The sequence below is a fragment of the Pantherophis guttatus genome, chromosome 3 (assembly GCF_059756535.1).
Source record: "Pantherophis guttatus breed Tessera chromosome 3, ASM5975653v1, whole genome shotgun sequence".
In the NCBI taxonomy this organism is placed as follows: domain Eukaryota; kingdom Metazoa; phylum Chordata; class Lepidosauria; order Squamata; family Colubridae; genus Pantherophis; species Pantherophis guttatus.
Window position 1 is genome coordinate 27712605 of NC_142065.1, and position 17887 is coordinate 27730491.

Sequence of the window (17887 nt, forward strand, 5' to 3'; positions counted from 1 at the left end):
TGTACAGTGCAGGGTGTTATATTGATATAATGGTCTGACTTAGTAAAGCAGTTTCCTATTTAGGGAAATCGATTCTTAAGGAATAGCAATAGTGCCTGTTTCAAAATTCTGTGAGTTAAACAATTGAACTCCAAACGTCCCTATTTAAGCATTGGATGAGGGAGGGAACAATATTTCTCAACCATGACAACTTTAAGAGGTGAGTTGAAGTTCAATACCTTAAAGTTGTGAAGACTGAGCGACACAGTTCTAGAAAAATATATGCTCCATTCATTCATTATCTTGCAATGCTAATTACCTGTATAGTACTTCATGTGCATTATTCTGAACTCGAGGTTCTGAGAGACATTTTGCTTTGTCATTGTTCTTGTTGCAATTTGAGAAAGGGGTGGGTAACTTAGCTGTAGTAAGATGGAACAGTAATGTGATGGAAGGAAGTAGAAGAGTTTTAGCCCTTTTTTCTCTTTTGAAGAGATTTTTTAAAAAAGATTTATAGATGCAGTAAACCTTTGTGAAAAGAAGTTATTAGTACCATTTAATTTGACTTCCACTGACCTGCCAAAAGCAAAATATGTCTTTGTTGCTTCCAAGAAAATTATGTGGCCATATAGTTATCAGCAACAAAGTCAACATTAAGGAGACTTTACCAAACCCTTACAATAAAATGTACTTTTTGCTTAAAATTAATAAGCATCCATTTTCCTTAGATTTTTCAGCAAAAATTAAGAATAGAATAGAATAGGATAACAGAGTTGGAAGGGACCTTGGAGGCCTTCTAGTCCAACCCCCTGCCCTAGCAGGAAACCCTACACCACATCAGGCAAAGTGGTCTTCTTAAAAATCTTAAAAACTTCCAGTGTTGGAGCATTCACAACTTCTGCAGGCAAGTTGTTCCACTGATTGTTTTAAATGTCAGGAAATTTCTCCTTAGTTCTAAGTTGCTTCTCTCCTTGATTAGTTTCCACCCATTGCTTCTTGTCCTACCCTCAGGTGCTTTGGAGAATAGCTTGACTCCCTCTTCTTTGTGGCAACCCCTGAGATATTGGAACACTGCTATCATGTCTCCTCTAGTCCTTCTTTTCATTAAACTAGACATAACCAGTTCCTGCAACCGTTCTTCATATGTTTTAGCCTCCAGTCCCCTCATGATCTTTGTTGTTCTTCTCTGCACTCTTTCTAGAGTCTCAGCATCTTTTTTACATCATGGTGACTAAAACTGAATGCAAATCAATAATAATTAAATGCACTTCAAGTCCCACTTAGATTTCCTGCCTTTTAAAACAAATATACCTAAATTAAGATAATTCACATGTTTGGGTATATCTGCCTTCCCCTGATGAACTGTCCCTGATTGGTAACTTTCTATTATCTTTCTATTATATTGTCTTTTATTATTTTTTGTCTAATAATTATGTGAATTCAGCCAGCTTTGGCTTATTCAGTGAACCATGTCATAGCACAATATGTGAAACAACATGGAAACTGATAGCCACAAAGGAAGAAGTGAAGAATTTGGTAAAGTTCGGTGTTTAGCTATTTCTTATTTTCTTTATTTGTATACATCCAGTCTCCATAGGGACTCATTGCTGAGTTTAGTGAAGAGAACTGTAAGTTTCACTTTGAGAAATAATATTTTAGCCGAGTAGTTTCTGATTCTTCTTCAGTTTACTGACTTGCACATTTATTTAGGTACACCTTCTGGGTGTTTCTACCATTTGGAGAACCCCTTGTAGATGTATTCTAACATTAGAAGGGATTGGGGAGAAGTCAGAAAAATCACTATGATAAAAGACCAATTTTTAAGCTTTTGAACAAATCAGGAAGCTAATGAGTTTCTTCTGAGTTTCACATGCTGAAGAAAAATAGTCTAGTCCTGACCATCTTTCTTTTCTTTAGGTTTCAGTAAATAAAAGTTAAGTATCTTTCTTATAAACATTGGCACTGCATGGTCTTTTTCTTGCTGATAGTAACAGAGAAAAACCCAGCTTTTTCTAATTTGGTTCTTTTTAAGCTTCCTGAGGATCTTGAAAGATGCACAGACAGTCCTTGATTTATGACCACAATTGAGCTCAAAATTTCTGTTGTTAAGTGAGACTTTTGTTAAATGAGTTTTGCCCCGTTTTATGACCTTTCTTGCTACAGTTGTTAAGTGAATCACTGCAGCTGATTAGTTAGCAATCCTGCTGTTAAGTGATTCTGGCTTCCCCATTGACTTTGCTAGTCAAAATGTCACAAAAAGTGACACATGACCATGGGATCCAGCAGCGGTCAGAAATATGAACCAATTGCCAAGCATCTGAATTTTGATTACATGATCATGAGGATGCTGATGTCGTAACTCTGAAAAATGGTCATAATTTTTTCAGTTGTAACTTTGAACGGTCACTAAACGAACTGTTGTAAATTGAGGACTACCTGTAAGTCCCTAATATCTGGAGAGTACAAGTTAGGAAGACTTGAAATTACCCAATTGCCACAATTTATAAGTTCTGGGAACGTTATAACTGTTGTGGCCCGCCAGCGGCCAGCAGAGCTGGCAGCAGATTGGACAGTGAGGAGGTTGGGGAGGAACATGGGCCAGTCCTGGAGTCTGGGGAAGTCTCTGATGAGGGCTCTGCGTCTGAGGCAGAGAGGAGGCCAGTCATCAGTTGCCTACGGAGTCAGACATCAGTGTGGCAGATGAACAGCTGGAGCCTGTTCCCAGTGTGCGCATGCGCAGAGTTGCCAGATGAAGGGAACCGCTAAAGAACAAGGGTTGACTTTGGAGTAAGGCCACAGGTGAACGATGAATGGCCCTTCTCAGAGGGAATAAAAAAAAGAGCAAAAGGGGAGTGGAGTTTGCAGGAGACAATTAGTTCGCTTAATTGGTTTGTGACTCTCCGAAACTCCTTGCCAAGTTTTGAAGATATCGGCCTGGCAGCTCTCCAAGCCGGATAAGGTCTGTGACTGTAAATTCTCCCTTGAAAGACTGCTGGATCTGAATGAGAAGAATTCACAGTAACTTAATAAAAGGGTTTTTGTCAGGACAAGGAGTCTGCTTCATGGTCTTGGGAAGCCTAGATCAGAACAAGAACATCACATTAGCAGGAAACAGTTTTCTGATCCTGCTGGAGATCTGAATCTTTCCATCAAAAATGTTAAAATGTGAAGCCTTTTTGACTACCTCGATGTGTCCATGTTATTTTCTTGGCAGAAATGATGCCCCCCCCCTCATTCCTACCAATATTTGAAGAAAATAGGGGTTTCTACAACCAATAAGGGGCTACAACCAATAAGGGGCTACAACCAATAAGTGGCTCAGTGGCTAAGATGCTGAGCTTGTCGATCAAAAAGTTGGTAGTTCAGCGGTTCGAATCCCTAGTGCCGCATAACGGGGTGAGCTCCCGTTACTTGTCTCAGCTTCTGCCAACCTAGCAGTTTGAAAGCACGTAAAAAATGCAAGTAGAAAAATAGGGACCACCTTTGGTGGGAAGGTAACAGCATTCCGTGCGCCTTTGGCGTTTAGTCATGCTGGCCACATGACCACGGAGATGTCTTCGGACAGCGCTGGGTCTTCGGCTTTGAAACAGAGATGAGCACCGCCCCCTAGAATCGAGAACAACTAGCACATATGTGTTACCTTTACCTTACAACCAGTTTACCATTCGCAAACCAGGAAGTACCAGGTCCACAAACGATCGATTTCCTTTCAGCTTTATTGTTCAAAAAACAGTTAGAGGGCTGTCATTTACCTCTGCTCACTACCTTTGTGAAGTTTATACCTGCTGCTTGACTTGACCTCCTTTGACATTTTGTATCTTGGCTCTAGCAATATTGCCAAAAGCAGAAAGAGAATCTTTTGTTAAAGCCCTGCCAGCTCCTTTCTCAGTGTGGTACAGTTTGTTCTAAGAATGAGCCAGTTCAGTGATTCAATGAACACATAGCTGTAAACCTGCAGCGGGTGGGGAAACTTGATAAAAGGCTCTTAAGGAAAATAAAGAGGAAACTTTACCTGCATTTGACAGCTCAATGTTTTTCTTACGTTGGGTTGGATACATTTGCAACTCACTGTGGCATAGAGTGCATATATTCAAAATCAAATTCAAAGTACATTAATAGGTCACCAACTAAACTTACAAATTGGATGTTTTCCACAGTTTAATACGTATGCTTATTTGGATGGGATAAGCCTGGCTGAAATAACCTCTCAGATTATGTTGCAGAGAAAAATAACATCGTTTTAGAGAACTGGCTCAATCAAAAATGTTTGCAAAAGTTACTGCAGGCTTTTGAATAGTTGGGAGGCCTGATACAACTAAGTTTTAGACACATAATACACTTCTCAAGAGCTCTGTTGAATGGATTTTCCATATTTTTCAAAGTGTAAGACACACTTTTTTCCTTCCTAAGAGAGGCTGAAAATTTGGGGCCGTCTTATACTACGAATGTAAGCCGGTGCATGGTGCCCAAAATGGCTACCCAGAACAGCTGCTGCCTTCTCTTACTCCTTCTGGGCTTCACCTGCTTCAGTCACTGGAGCTCCCTCTGATGATTAGCTGTGCTTTTGAAGCTGTTTTTCAGCCCCAATGGGAGCGAAGCGATCTTCTGTGCTTTGCCTGCTTTTCTAATTGCTGCTCCCTCCAATGATAAGCTTTGCTTTAGAAGCTGTTTTTTAGCCCCAACCAGCCCCAACCTCAAAACCAGTGAGCAAACTAATGTGCTGAAGCTGACCAGGCAAAGGACTAGCCAGATAAATACCTGGTAGGCAGAATTCCCCCCACCCCCATTTTCTTCCCCAAATACTAAGGTGCGTCTTATACTCCGGTGCGTCTTATACTCCGAAAAATATAGTAGTCAAACTGATAATTTGAAAGTGAGCTTGGTGTATTGTTTAAGGCACCAGGCTATAAATCAGGAGACTGAGTTCAAGTTCCACCTTAGGCACAAAGCCAATTGGATGTTCTTGGGCCAATTCTTCTCTCTCAGCCCTAAGAAACAAGTAAGCCACTTCTGATATCTTGCTGAGAAAACTGCAGGGACTTGTCAGTCAAGTCACCAGACATCAACACTGATTTGAAGGCACAAAAATAAAATAAAATTCAACACTGATTTGAAAAACAAATGTGAATACTATATTCTCTTTCAGTATAAGCCAATTAAGCATTTTTAAAATTGGATGCCATCTTCAAAGCACAACTGGATAATAAATGAGTCTTATTTGATACCGTTGTAAATTTGAAATTGATTCGGGGCCATAGGTTGCACAATAGAGTCACATGTAAACACTTTTTTTCCTCCTTTTCTAATGGTTTCTTTGATTATTAGAATGGACCTCCTGATTTTAAGTTAGCCTGCATAGAGATTTCATAGGATTTTTCTTTAGTGCTAGAAGCTATTTCCATGCATTTTAATAATATTTAGAAGACGTTCTGGTTAGTAATGTCTTCATGATATCAGTCGTATTTGTTAGATTAGATTTGCCATTATCCCATGATCGCCAGAGGTGAGGAAAATATTCAATTCCATTGACAAATATTCAAGTTCATTCAAGTTCAGGATGGCTACTATAAGAAATTGTACTGTAAGAAATAGTACTATTACCACTACATACTACAAATGAAAATCAGAGGTTAGCCTCCCCTAAGTAGATTTGCCAGTTAACACAGCCAATGATGTATGCATCTGCTGAACTGTAATAGAATAGATAATGATATAGAGCAGTGGCCCCCAACATTTTGGGCACCAGGGAGCAGTTCTGTAGAGAGAGGATTTTCCATGGAATGGAGGATGTGTGTGTGATTTCACGTGTTGCCTACATCCCGCGGATGGGACTTTGCTTGTTTGCATGGCCCAGTTACAGGCATGCCATGGATCAATGCCAGTGCATGGACTGGGGGTTGGGGATCCCTGATATAGAGTACAATTCCAGTTAGGTAGTTCCTAATTCTTTTTTGGAGTGGGTAAGGAAGAAAGCTATACTTCTCTAAATCTGTTCCCTGTATGAAAGACAGACAAAGAAGAACAAAAGCAATGAATACATCAAAAATCTCAATAAGGGTTATATGAGTCATTTTCTGAAACTGGAGTTTAGGAGATATGCTAATTAAGTTTTTTTTCTTGCAAGTTAAAATTGAGTGAAATCAAAACCAAACTATTGGCATAGCAATAGCACTTAGACTTATATACTGTTTCATAGTGTTTTACAGCCCTCTCTAAGCGTTTTACAGAGTAAGCAATTTGCCCCAACAATCTGGGTCCTCATTTTACCGACCTCGGAAGGAAGGAAGGCTGAGTCAATCTTGAGCCTGGTGAGATTCGATCTGCCAAACTGCTGGCAGCCGGTGATCAGCAGAAATAGCCTGTAGTACTGCACTCCATCCACTGTGCCACTGTGGCTCATCCTAATGAATGGAATGAATGAATGGAATGTGGTATTCCCTTGAATAAATCTGTTAATTTGATTTGATATTACCTCCTATATTTAATAGGTTTGGTTATCCTTTGCTTGGAGACAAGGATTAAACCTCCCTGGAACAGAAATAAAGACAGAAGTATTGAAACTTGAATCCTAAAACATGAATGTTATCATTAACATTTGCTAAAAAGATGTACAATTAAAAGGAACTTTTCCTGTAACTTTCAATTTCAATATTACATTGCTTGAAATAAAACTAAACCGTAGTGTGTTTTATATGGGAATATTGCATGGCTTGCAAAATGGCACAACTTGTGTGTATCTGGCACAGATGCATATACTGAAAGATTAAAGAACCTAGTTGATAATTTTATTTAAAATATTTAAAGCTATCTTTTTTAACTGCCAAGGCAAACCAATAAAAAAATAGTGTACACGCAGCCAAAGCCACAACACTGAGCTTCATGACTGAGCTGGATTTGAACCTCGAACTTGAGCAATTCTTATCCAACACTCTAATCCAGAGGTCTTCAAACTTGGCAGCTTTAAGACTTGTGGACTTCAACTCCCAGAATTCTCCAGCCAGCTATGCTGGTTGAAGAATTCTGGGAGTTGAAGTCCACAAGTCTTAAAGCTGCCAAGTTTGAAGACCTCTGCTCTAATCATTATACTAAGAGGATAGGCAATATTGTGGTCTCTTCCAGCCCTATGTTTCTCAGATTCATCACAGTTAGATAACTAAACCAGTAGTCTCCATTGTTGTACAGTAACTTCACGTTGTCATGTTAGAGTAAATCAATCCTACGTTTTAGTAACTGTAGCCCGTTGTGCTGTGAAACTGTAATATTGCGTAGTTCTCTTGCAACTATGCAAATTCAGAAGCTCCATTTGCCTGTTAATCAAAAGCATTCAGTGATGATTGGTCCGATCAGGACACAACTCAAGTTGCAGATGTGAGGCTGCGCCAGGATTCTGACTGTGATTATATAACTGTTCCAGGGGAAACAGAAATGTACAAACAGTCCTTTCGATTACACTTTGATACGTTGTCGCTGTGCTTCAGTTCAAGCTAACTTTACGTGCAAGTGCCTAGCAAATATTAACTCTGAGGGAATAAGGTCAGGCAGTTAAAAAACTTCAGATTAAGCATGTCTAGTAATTTAACTGCATCGAACTAGAGTTTCCCTGGTATTTGGTCTATAGGTGATATACTTGTCATTATTTTTAATTGTGAGAGTCTAGTCTTTTTGAGAGGATTGATGAATTTCAGGAATATTCACTGAAGCAGTAATCCCAGTTTATGACATATATAATTGAAGTTGTTCTTTTTTTAAAAAAAACACCCTTCTTGTTTGCATTGGGATCTTTTTTAAATGGGACATTATACTGCTCCACTGAGAAATTATATCTTTTGTATCAATAGAAGGATTGATAGGAAGGGAGGGAGGGAGGGAGGAGAGAGGGGAGGAAGAGAGATGGAGAGGGAGAGAGGGAGAGAGAGAGAGGGAGGGAGAGAGAGAGAGACACTGGTTCTTAAAAGCCTCCCAAAGTTGTTTGGGAAGTGTATGACCAATTAATTATATAAATAAATGGTCTGTCAACAATAAGGAGTAGAGCTCTTTGAAGTTTAGTCATAGGCTATTTGGTTTCTGGGTTCATTTCAAGTTAAAGGAGCTTATCGTGACCATGGGGCTGCATGCAACGGTCGTAAGTGTGAAAAATAGTCATAAGTCACTTGTTTTAGTGCCATTTGAACAGTCACTAAACAAACAAGTCAATCCTTATTGCACCAATAAAACCATATTTGGAATACTGAGTCAGTTCTGGTCACACTGATACAAAAAAGATATTGAGACTCAAACAGTGCAAATATGATTAGGAGTCTGGAGGCTAAACAAAATGATGAATGGAACTAGGTATGTCTAGTCTAGCAAAGAAAAGGACTAGAGGTGGCATGATAACAGTCTTCCAATGGGAACTGCCACAGAGAGGAGGGGGTCAACCTATTCTCCAAAGCAGGACAAGAAGAAGAAAAAGAAGAGGACAGTAATGGGGTTATTAAAGAGAGATCCAGCTTACAGTTTCCAGACAGAACAATTAATCAGTGGAGCAGTTTGCCACCAGAAGTTGTGGGTGCTCCATCACTGGAGATTTTCAATAAGAGATTGGACAACCATTTGTCCAGAGTAGAATAGGGTCTCCTGCTTGACAGGGGGTTGAACTAGAAGACCTCCAAGATCCCTTCCAACTTCGTTATTCTATAAGGTCTTTGACTTTTTTCCTTTCTCCTGCTCCCACTCATTTTTATATGCTGGGTGGTTCGTTTCATGCAGTCTACAATCTCCCCTTTCCTAATTGCGCATCACTAAACAATTTTAAGCCTCTATTGCCAGAAGCCCCCACATTGGTTCCAGTTGTGCCTTTTAATAGCTTTGCAGTTATTGTTGCGACATCTTCTGGGAGATGCTTTAACCTGGCATTGTTCCCCTGGTATCTGAGATAAATTGGGCACTAGCAACCTCTATACTTTACCTTTGCCTTATTGGCAAAGGAAGAAAAAAAAACCCTAACAAAAATGAAATATTTTTATTTTTTTAAAATTAAATTTTATTAACATAAACAAATGTAAAACACAAATACATGTAAACACTTATACATTAACAAAGAGTCAATCGACTAACTTCTAGAAAACCTTCGCATCGGTGATTAATGTCCATTTAACCAATTTTCCTTAATCATACTATTTACAAATTTACTTGCTTATACCTTAATGCATTCATTGAAGTTCAGCAGTATCTTTCTACAATCATATTAACCATTTATTTATACAATCCTACGGCTCATCTCATGTATCTATTTCTACAATTCTTGAGTTATGTTCTCCTAATGTCCTATGTTGTTGGCCCTATCCTTCTTTCTAACCATGTGTACCATTTTTGTCAAAAAAAAATGAAATATTTTTATAGTGCCATCTTCTGATCTTGTGGCATGAGGAAATCAGCCTGCTTTCTTTTATGAACAATCTCATTGTTTATGAACAATCTCATAAAATATAGACAAAATTAAACTATGGGTTTTTTTTGAAAAAGGGGAAAACAAAAAAGTTAACATTCTTTTTAAAAAAAACTTTAGTCATGTGCAAAACAATCTCATGGAGAAAATAAAAACAGAGAGCAGTGAGAATCATAGATAGGGTCTCAAGAGAATTGCTAATGGAAAAACCTACAATTCTGAGTAGACTATTGGACAATTACCTAAGACACACAATTGCTAAGCATCCATCAGGAAAATACATACCAGGGATAGTGGAGACATAAAACTTACTGATATGTGTTCCCAATTAAAATTAATCTTACCCAATATTTCTAGCTCAAACGTAATACCCATTCCTTGGAAATAAACAGATTTTTGAACATTTCTTGCTTGCCTTTCTGGATCTTTCAGATTTGTATAGATTGACACATAATTAGTTTAATATTTCTTAGTTCTGTTCCAAGCCCTGGTACATGGCTTCTTTCTTGGATTTTAGAGGCAAAGATTTTTTTTTTTTTAAATTTGATTTATATGCCGCCCTTCTCCGGAGACTCAGGGCGGCTTACAATGCGTTAAGCAATAGCCTTCATTCTTTTGTATATTTTATACAAAGTCAGCTTATTGCCCCCACAAACTGGGTCCTCATTTCACCTACCTTAGAAAGGATGGAAGGCTGAGTCAACCTTGAGCCTTGGAGAGATTCGAACCAGCAGAAATTGCAGGCAGCTGTGTTAATAACAGGGTGCACTAAACCACTGTACTATCAAGGCTCTTTTCCTCTACTGAAGGGATGGGAGCTGGGGGCTGAAGGAATCTCCTTTTGCTATGTGCCAACGTAAGCATCCTTCATTAGGAAGATCCTACTGGAGGCAGAGAAATGTGCTTTGAAGAAGTCTTTGGTCTATGGGACATGCATCTGATAGTCTGGACTACTTCACCACAACAGAGCTCCACATAGAAGAGCCACCAGTATAATGTTCTAAAGGTAACATATTGGGTCATGCTTCTTTTATTAAAGTGTAGCATGGGTACAAATCCATTTCCCGTTGGATGCTAGATTATCACTGATAATGCTGACAAATAAACAGTGCTTGCAAATTAGAGTATTGCTCAAGCAAAATGCTAAGGCATCATTATTTGCATGTGGTTTGGCAATTTATTTTGTATTCAGTTCTGATTTGAATTCTAGAAAAGCAAATTGATTCTGTATCTTCTTATGTGGTTGAGAAATAAAAGCTGTATGATTATACTGGTATAAGGATTTCATAGTCTTTGGTTAATGTAGTGTTCCCTTGTTTTTTTTAGATTCAATGGCAGACGCAAGTGGTTGTTCCATTTCTTGACATACATACGTCTGGGATCATGGATTTGCTCAAATTTACTCTGCAAACTTTATTCAAAAAATAATATTTGCCTCCTAAGCTTTGATTGTACTCACTGGTTGCAATAATGGCCAGCAAAAGGAAATCCACAACACCTTGCATGATACCAGCAAAAATGTTGGCACCACAGAAATCCACTTCTGTTGGAGTAAATCATGAAGGAACTCATCAGACATTGGTTCCCAGTACTCTGCCCAATTGTGATACCACTGTTGAAAATCACGGTAGTGGGACCTTGTCCAATGGACACAATGGAATCATAGAGAGCACTTGTTATAGATGTACAGGTTGCAATTTCACTACTCAAGAAATTAATCAGTTCCTTAGTCACCTTGATTCTGAGCACATAGACTTTAGTAAAGACCCCTCTTTTTTGTGTGTGAAATGTAATGTCTTGGTAAAGAGCCATGATGATCTTTCTCATCACAATGCAGAGCACCATGTTGGAGAAACAAACGTAATCTGGAATGTAGTGAAACAAGCTAACCACGTGATTGTGGAACAGACTACTGGAAATATCGTCAGTGGTAGTCAGGATCACTTGGGGGATATTCCTGAGGAGAGTCAGGAGAGTCAAGCTGAAATTATTATTACCAAAACGCCCATTATGAAGATAATGAAAGCAAAACCAGAAGTTAAAAAAATCCACACACTGAAAGAAAATATGTCTAGTAAATCAGTCAAGGATGTGGAGAGAAAAGGTGATCTGTCATATACCAATGGATCACTGCCGGTTAGCCAGTCCGGCAAATCAACCACTATTGTCAATGGGTCAGTAGTTGGAAATGTACCTATTTTACAAGCAGGCATAACACAACTTGTGCAACTGCAACAGCAAGCACAAGTTCACCAGCACCTACCGACATCAAAATCCCTTCCTAAGGTAATGATTCCCTTGAGTAGTATTCCAACTTACAATGCAGCAATGGATTCTAACAGTTTTCTTAAAAACTCTTTTCATAAGTTTCCCTACCCTACCAAAGCTGAACTTTGCTACTTGACTGTGGTGACCAAGTATCCAGAAGAGCAGCTGAAAATCTGGTTTACAGCCCAGAGGTTGAAACAGGGTATTAGCTGGTCACCTGAGGAGATAGAAGATGCACGGAAAAAAATGTTTAACACTGTGATTCAGTCTGTTCCCCAATCCACTATTACAGTGTTGAATACACCTTTAGTTGCAAGTCCTAGTAGTGTTCAGCATCTCATTCAGGCCACTTTGCCTGGTCATTCAGTTGGAAAGCCTGAAGGAGCAAGTGGCATGCTGGTCACCCAACCAATAATAACAAATGGACTTCAGGGAGCAACTTCATCTCATGCAATAGGTTTAACTTCCATTCCAAAGACCCAGATAGCTAAACCTCCAACCACCGGGTCAGTTTCCAGTATTGCATCAACCATGAATGTAGTTAGTGCTGCTCAGTCACAACTTTCTGCTTGCCCAAATATCTCTTCACAAGCATTCTTGGATCCTAACTTATTAAAAAATAAGAAGTCTTATGAACAGTTGTCTGCACTGAAAGATAGTTTCTGTAGGAATCAGTTCCCTGGCCAAGCTGAAGTTGAGCGTCTGACAAAAATCACAGGACTTAGCACTAGGGAAGTTCGAAAGTGGTTTAGTGATAGGAGGTATCACTGGAAAAATATTAGAGGCAACAAATCTCTGCCTGGTGGGGATAGCACAATAATAATAGACTCTGTACCCGAAATCACTTTTACCACTTCAGCAAAAACAACCACAGAGTTAACTTCCACGTCAGCAGCAACACCTGTTCACACACCAGCACGTCGCCAATCTTGGCATCAGACCCCTGATTTCTCCACTGCAAAATATAAGGAGAGGGCCCCAGAACAACTCAGAGTTTTGGAAAGCAGCTTTGCACAAAATCCCTTTCCTTTGGAGGAGGAAGTAGACCGTCTGAGAAGCGAAACTAAAATGACAAGGAGAGAGATTGACAGCTGGTTCTCGGAGCAAAGGAAAAAAGCGGAGAAAGAAAGAAAACAACCAGCAGATGAAGATGCTGAGGAGGAGTCTGTAGAAGACGAGGAGGATTTGGATGACTTCAGAGCGTCAAGTGAAAATGGTTCCTTGGATGAAGCTGGAAGTTCTCAACTTCCAGGTGAACGTAAAGTGACCCCAATAAAAATCAACCTTAGAAACTTTAAGGTGACAGAATCAGAGGGGAAAAGTGAGTTGGCGGCATCGGTTGCCCAAGCCACAACAGAGAGTTCTCCTAGCAGGGCACAGAAACCTAGGCTCTGCTTTAAAAAGACTGCTCAGCAGAGGCATTTGCTTAAACAGCTGTTTGTAAAGACACAGCGCCCTACTAATGAACAGTATGACCAAATATGTTGTCAGACTGGACTTCCCAGGGTTGAAGTAATTCGCTGGTTTGGAGATAGCCGCTATGGTTTAAAAAATGGAAATCTGAGGTGGTATGAAAACTACAAAAAAGGTATTTTCCCCAAAGGGCTACCGATTTCCAGTGAGGTCAGCGAGGAGATCCTCCAAGACTATTTTCAAAAGAACAAGGTTCTATATGAAGATGATCTCCAAGATCTCTGTGAAAGAACTCAGATGACGACCTCACAGGTTAAATTGTGGTTTGCTGAAAGGCTAGGAGAAGAAAGCAAAGCAGTATCTGATGCAAGTAGTGATAGTCAGTCCCCAAGTGTTGGTGATCCAGCCAATAGTCAGAAAGGAACTTTTGATACTTTTTCTGAAGTTTCTGAGAACAGTGAATCTTGGGAACCTGGAGGTCAAGATGGAAGCTCAGAATTTGGAGATACAGATAGTCATCTGCCTGCAATACATTCTGGTGAGTGGTTTTGCATTTTTTGTTAACGTTTTTGTTAACTTGGCCTTATTTTTATTAAACTACTGCATAAGCAATGTATTTAAACAAAACAGTGGGGAAATGAACAAAAATAATATTATTAGATTATCTGCTGCTCTTTTTTAAAATAGGAACAATAGGGAAGAGGAATGAGAACAGGATCCTAAGCTGTTTTAAGACATTGCTGTCTATATGGTTTGTGATTATTTTCGGTCACGTTGAATGGAAAGAAATAGAAGTTACCCAATTCCTATAAGAGTGACAAAGTAATTTGTGTTCCATTGGGATACTAATTTTTGGCTGATTATAGTTTGGATGGAAATCTAAACAGCAATTTCTACTGTTTACCTATTGTTTTCTTGATAGATTTAAAGTTCTGTGCGGGCATTCCCTTTTCATATTTAACAATTGCACTGGTCCAGTCATCCCTTCATCTTAGCTAAATGTGTGTTTAGTAAGGCAATATTTGTAGGCTCCTGTTATGTGTATACAAATTTTGCCAGTGATGCAAACATGTGAACATGAGGCTTCAACACAGGGAAGAAGAGCTTTGCATTAGTGCCTTTGTGTTATACTCATTTCCTTTTAACATTCGTTAGATCCTCTTAAAAAAACCAACATTATTTTAATCTGTTTTTTTGAAGAAAAAGAAAAAGCTGCCATGCTGCAAAGCAAATCACCTGCCTCTAGTGATTTTTATTTTCAAGAATGCCCATTACTCTTTCTTAGAAAATGAAAAAAGTTTGGTGAGAACAACCCAGAACCTGGAAAAGTGCCAACTTCTCTTCCAAAAAGACAAAAGCAAACTTTGAGTATCTTGTGGAAGGGAAGAATGGCTGTCAGGCAACAAAATCATCGGTTTGTCTTCTGAAAAAATGTGTAACTCATCACGTCCACAGTGACAGGCACTTTATTTGAGTCCGTATTATGCTTTCAGCGTGTGAAATGTAATCTATTGGCCTCCCAAAGCGTGGAGAATCCTATTCTGTATCTCCCCCCATGAATGGTTTTTTGGGAGGGTCAAGAAAACTCTGGAGTTTAGTTTCAGCTTTCCATATGATTATTCATGTGAAAGGAGTGTCTGAATAGAGACTATAAATCAGTAAATACTGCCTGTATATCATTTGCTCCTTAATCCTTAATTTGTATATTACAATTTATAATAGTACTTTCGAACAACAATGGAAGTTTCAACTATAGGGGAGACAATAAAAGGAGGAGAAAAAGAGAGAATCTGGAGTGGTTGAATAGTTAGAGAATTCAGCTAGAGATGTAATAACAAAGATAGGTTTTAAGATAAATCATGCTGGATAGAAAGAAGACTGTATATAATTCAGTATTGAATTATGGAATTAGAACTCTGTAGAATTTAGGATTTGGATTTGAAATGAACAGTGTAGAAATGATCCACTAGTTAGGAAAACTACAAATTTAGGGTTTGGAGATGGAAAAGTGAGAAGCAAAAAATCAAATGCGCAAACACACAAGTTCAGAAACACAGCTGAGAAAAAAGCAAGTTTAGCCAATCCCTCCATAATATGAGGCCTTGGTTTTAAAGCACAATTTTCCATAAACTCTCTCCTTTTTCTCAGAGCAGTTCAGGTCATGGTGACTCCCCCCTCCCCAGTTCTCGCTCTTGGCCCCTTTGCTTGCTAATTCATCCAATACTGTAGAACACATTATGACACATGTATTTGTTGCTTTCAGAAATGGATTGAACCACCACTGCCTTCGCTCAAACAGTCGGCCAACTTTGTAAGAACCTAGCAGCTGTGGGTCATTCTGAAGCTTTGTTGAAGATTGTAATGCCAAGATCTTTTTTTCATGAAGCACAATTTGAATTTGGAGGTCGCAGGGAAGTCATCAATAAAGAAAACTGTAAGGTTCAGGTTGGGAGAAATCTATTATTCTGTTTTATGATTTAGGAGAGTGTTCGCCAGATATTCTCCTTCAGGCTCCAATTAGTGGACACTGTCTTTCGAACTTCATATTCATATGGAACCAGCTTGTTAATGCCAGCCACCAGCCTTTCTCTGCATTGGATCATGCACCTGAAATATTGTGTTAAACATTCTGTTTCCCCCCCCCATAGAAATGAGCTATTATTTGTACAACATATTCTAAATACTTTCAGTGCTTGTTCTCCGAATGATCCATCTTTGCATTTACTGTATTCTCTCTTTACATTTGAATTTCTAGATTTTGCAGATTTTGAAAGTACAGTAAAAACCTTGATCTAACAGGCCTTTTGAGCGGAAACTGTGGCTGTTGATACATGAATTGATGTCATTTGTGGTGGCTGTTGGTACCTAATTTATCATCTAGGTAATCTGGAGTATTGGAAATGTTGTGACTGCAATCACTTGCAGCAAAATCGCCATTCTCAAGGATTGAAACCACTTTCCATTGTATCTAAAACTTATCAAACTGAGAGCCATTGAACTGAGGATTTGCTGTACAGGTTGCAGTCTATGCTCACTTCCCCAAGAGTAAATCCCCAAAAAATCAATGCAGCTTCCTTACATACAATGGAGTTATATATGTCACTAAATAATCTGTGACCTGTTGTGTCATCCTTTGAGAGAAAGGTAGTACAGCCTTGTATGACCAGAATAAGTATTAATTTTAGCTTGATTATATATATTTTTTCCTCAATGCTGGATGGCTACATGATCATTCAAGAAGAAAATAGAAAAATAATTGTCATTTCAAATGAACTTCACAATAAAACAATATTTGCTTACCTAAACAGATAGATATAATGACCACAGGAGGGCAAAAAAAACCCCAGGGGTCTCAGGAACAACTTTTGACTTCCTGCCATCTTCCCCATTGACTTTGCTCATGAGAAGCTGGCAGGAAGTCAGAAATCATGATCACGTGACTGCGGGGAATTCAGCAATAACGTAACTTTGTGAACAAAATAGTCTGAAATCATGGAAATTTCAATTCCACAGGCTCTGGATTATCTTACACATTCTTTAAATTAATAGATTTAGATACCTTGATTTAAAAACCTGTAAATGCACCATTTGGGTTAACTTGAGTGTACAGACAAACAAATAAACACAATGAGAGTTTTAGTAGTATATAGATAGGGAAGGATCTGGTGAATAATATTTCTAGTTTCATGCATAAAATTACAAAATGAAATTGGGTAACTATAACAATCTTCACCAAATTTCATATGCATAGAAGCAAATGAATGTTTCTTTTAATGCATTCCAGAAACTAAAAGAGTTGAAATTTAGTTCTTGTGTGTGTGAGAGAGAGAGAGAGAAAAAACAACAAATCATAAAAATAAAAACACCCTTGTGGATGTCATCTATTAGCAGATGTTCATTAATCATGAGCCCTGTAAGATTGTATGACTTGAAAAGGCACCCCTTAATCCTCAAATTTAATTATTAACTTTGCTGAGTTTTCAGGGTTGTAAATGCTGAACTGTGACTGTTTTGTTATTAATTGCAAATACATTTACTACTTTTATCTATATTGTAACAGGAAAATGTAACCCCCTCAAATAGATGTGATCATGAAGGCATTTAGTTTGCAGTATACACAATTTCTTTTTTTACATACAGATCAGAATTGTATTGGATACCAGCACTTGCATCACAAGAGTGCACTGTCTGTATTTCTGACTTTTACTGCTTTTTCTAGCTATTGATTAGCTAGGAAGAAAAACTGAAAAGCTCCAAGCTTTGCTAAGTTCATAACACACTCAAATATATATACTTGTAGCAGGCATGTATTTTTGTCTTCACTATTCATTGTTTTGGAAAGATAACATATTGGGGCTAATTACTGTTGGTAAAAAATGTTTTAGATCGGGGTGGGCAACTGTGGCCCTTTTACAACCTGTGGACTTCAACTCCCAGAATTCCTGAGACAGCTTGGCTGTCTCAGGAATTCTGGGAGTTGAAGTCCACAGGTTGTAAAAGGGCCACAGTTGCCCACCCCTGTTTTAGATGGTTCATTTGGTGGCATTAAATTTTCCCAGAGTTCTACTGAGTAGAGCCTGGGAAACCTGCTTTTGGTCAGAACCATCTCCTCATGGTCTTCCAAAGACAATGAGAAATACAAGCTCTCATGCAGGGGTTGTATCTGGAATTGAATCTTATCTGTTTTTCCCTAAAAAGCGAATTTCCTAAATCAAATTATACAAACCCTGGAAACCCTCCAAATATATGTTCAACCTCCAAGATTCCCTGGCCAGCATGATCATTGTTGAGAATTCTGGG

General features: G+C 38.7%; 1 protein-coding gene across 2 annotated transcripts in view; it reads left to right on the plus strand.

The window, feature by feature from the left end:
* The window catches only part of ZHX3 (zinc fingers and homeoboxes 3), a 43620-nt gene extending 28091 nt beyond the window's left edge, over positions 1-15529 (plus strand). For both annotated transcript variants that reach the window (XM_087889170.1, XM_087889169.1), the window contains exons 2-3: positions 10733-13625; positions 15351-15529. In XM_087889170.1, coding sequence (XP_087745296.1) covers positions 10877-13625; positions 15351-15361 — 2760 coding nt within the window. In that variant the 5' untranslated portion in view covers positions 10733-10876 and the 3' untranslated portion in view covers positions 15362-15529. The remainder of the gene's footprint in view (positions 1-10732; positions 13626-15350) is intronic.
* The last annotated feature ends 2358 nt before the right edge of the window (positions 15530-17887 follow it).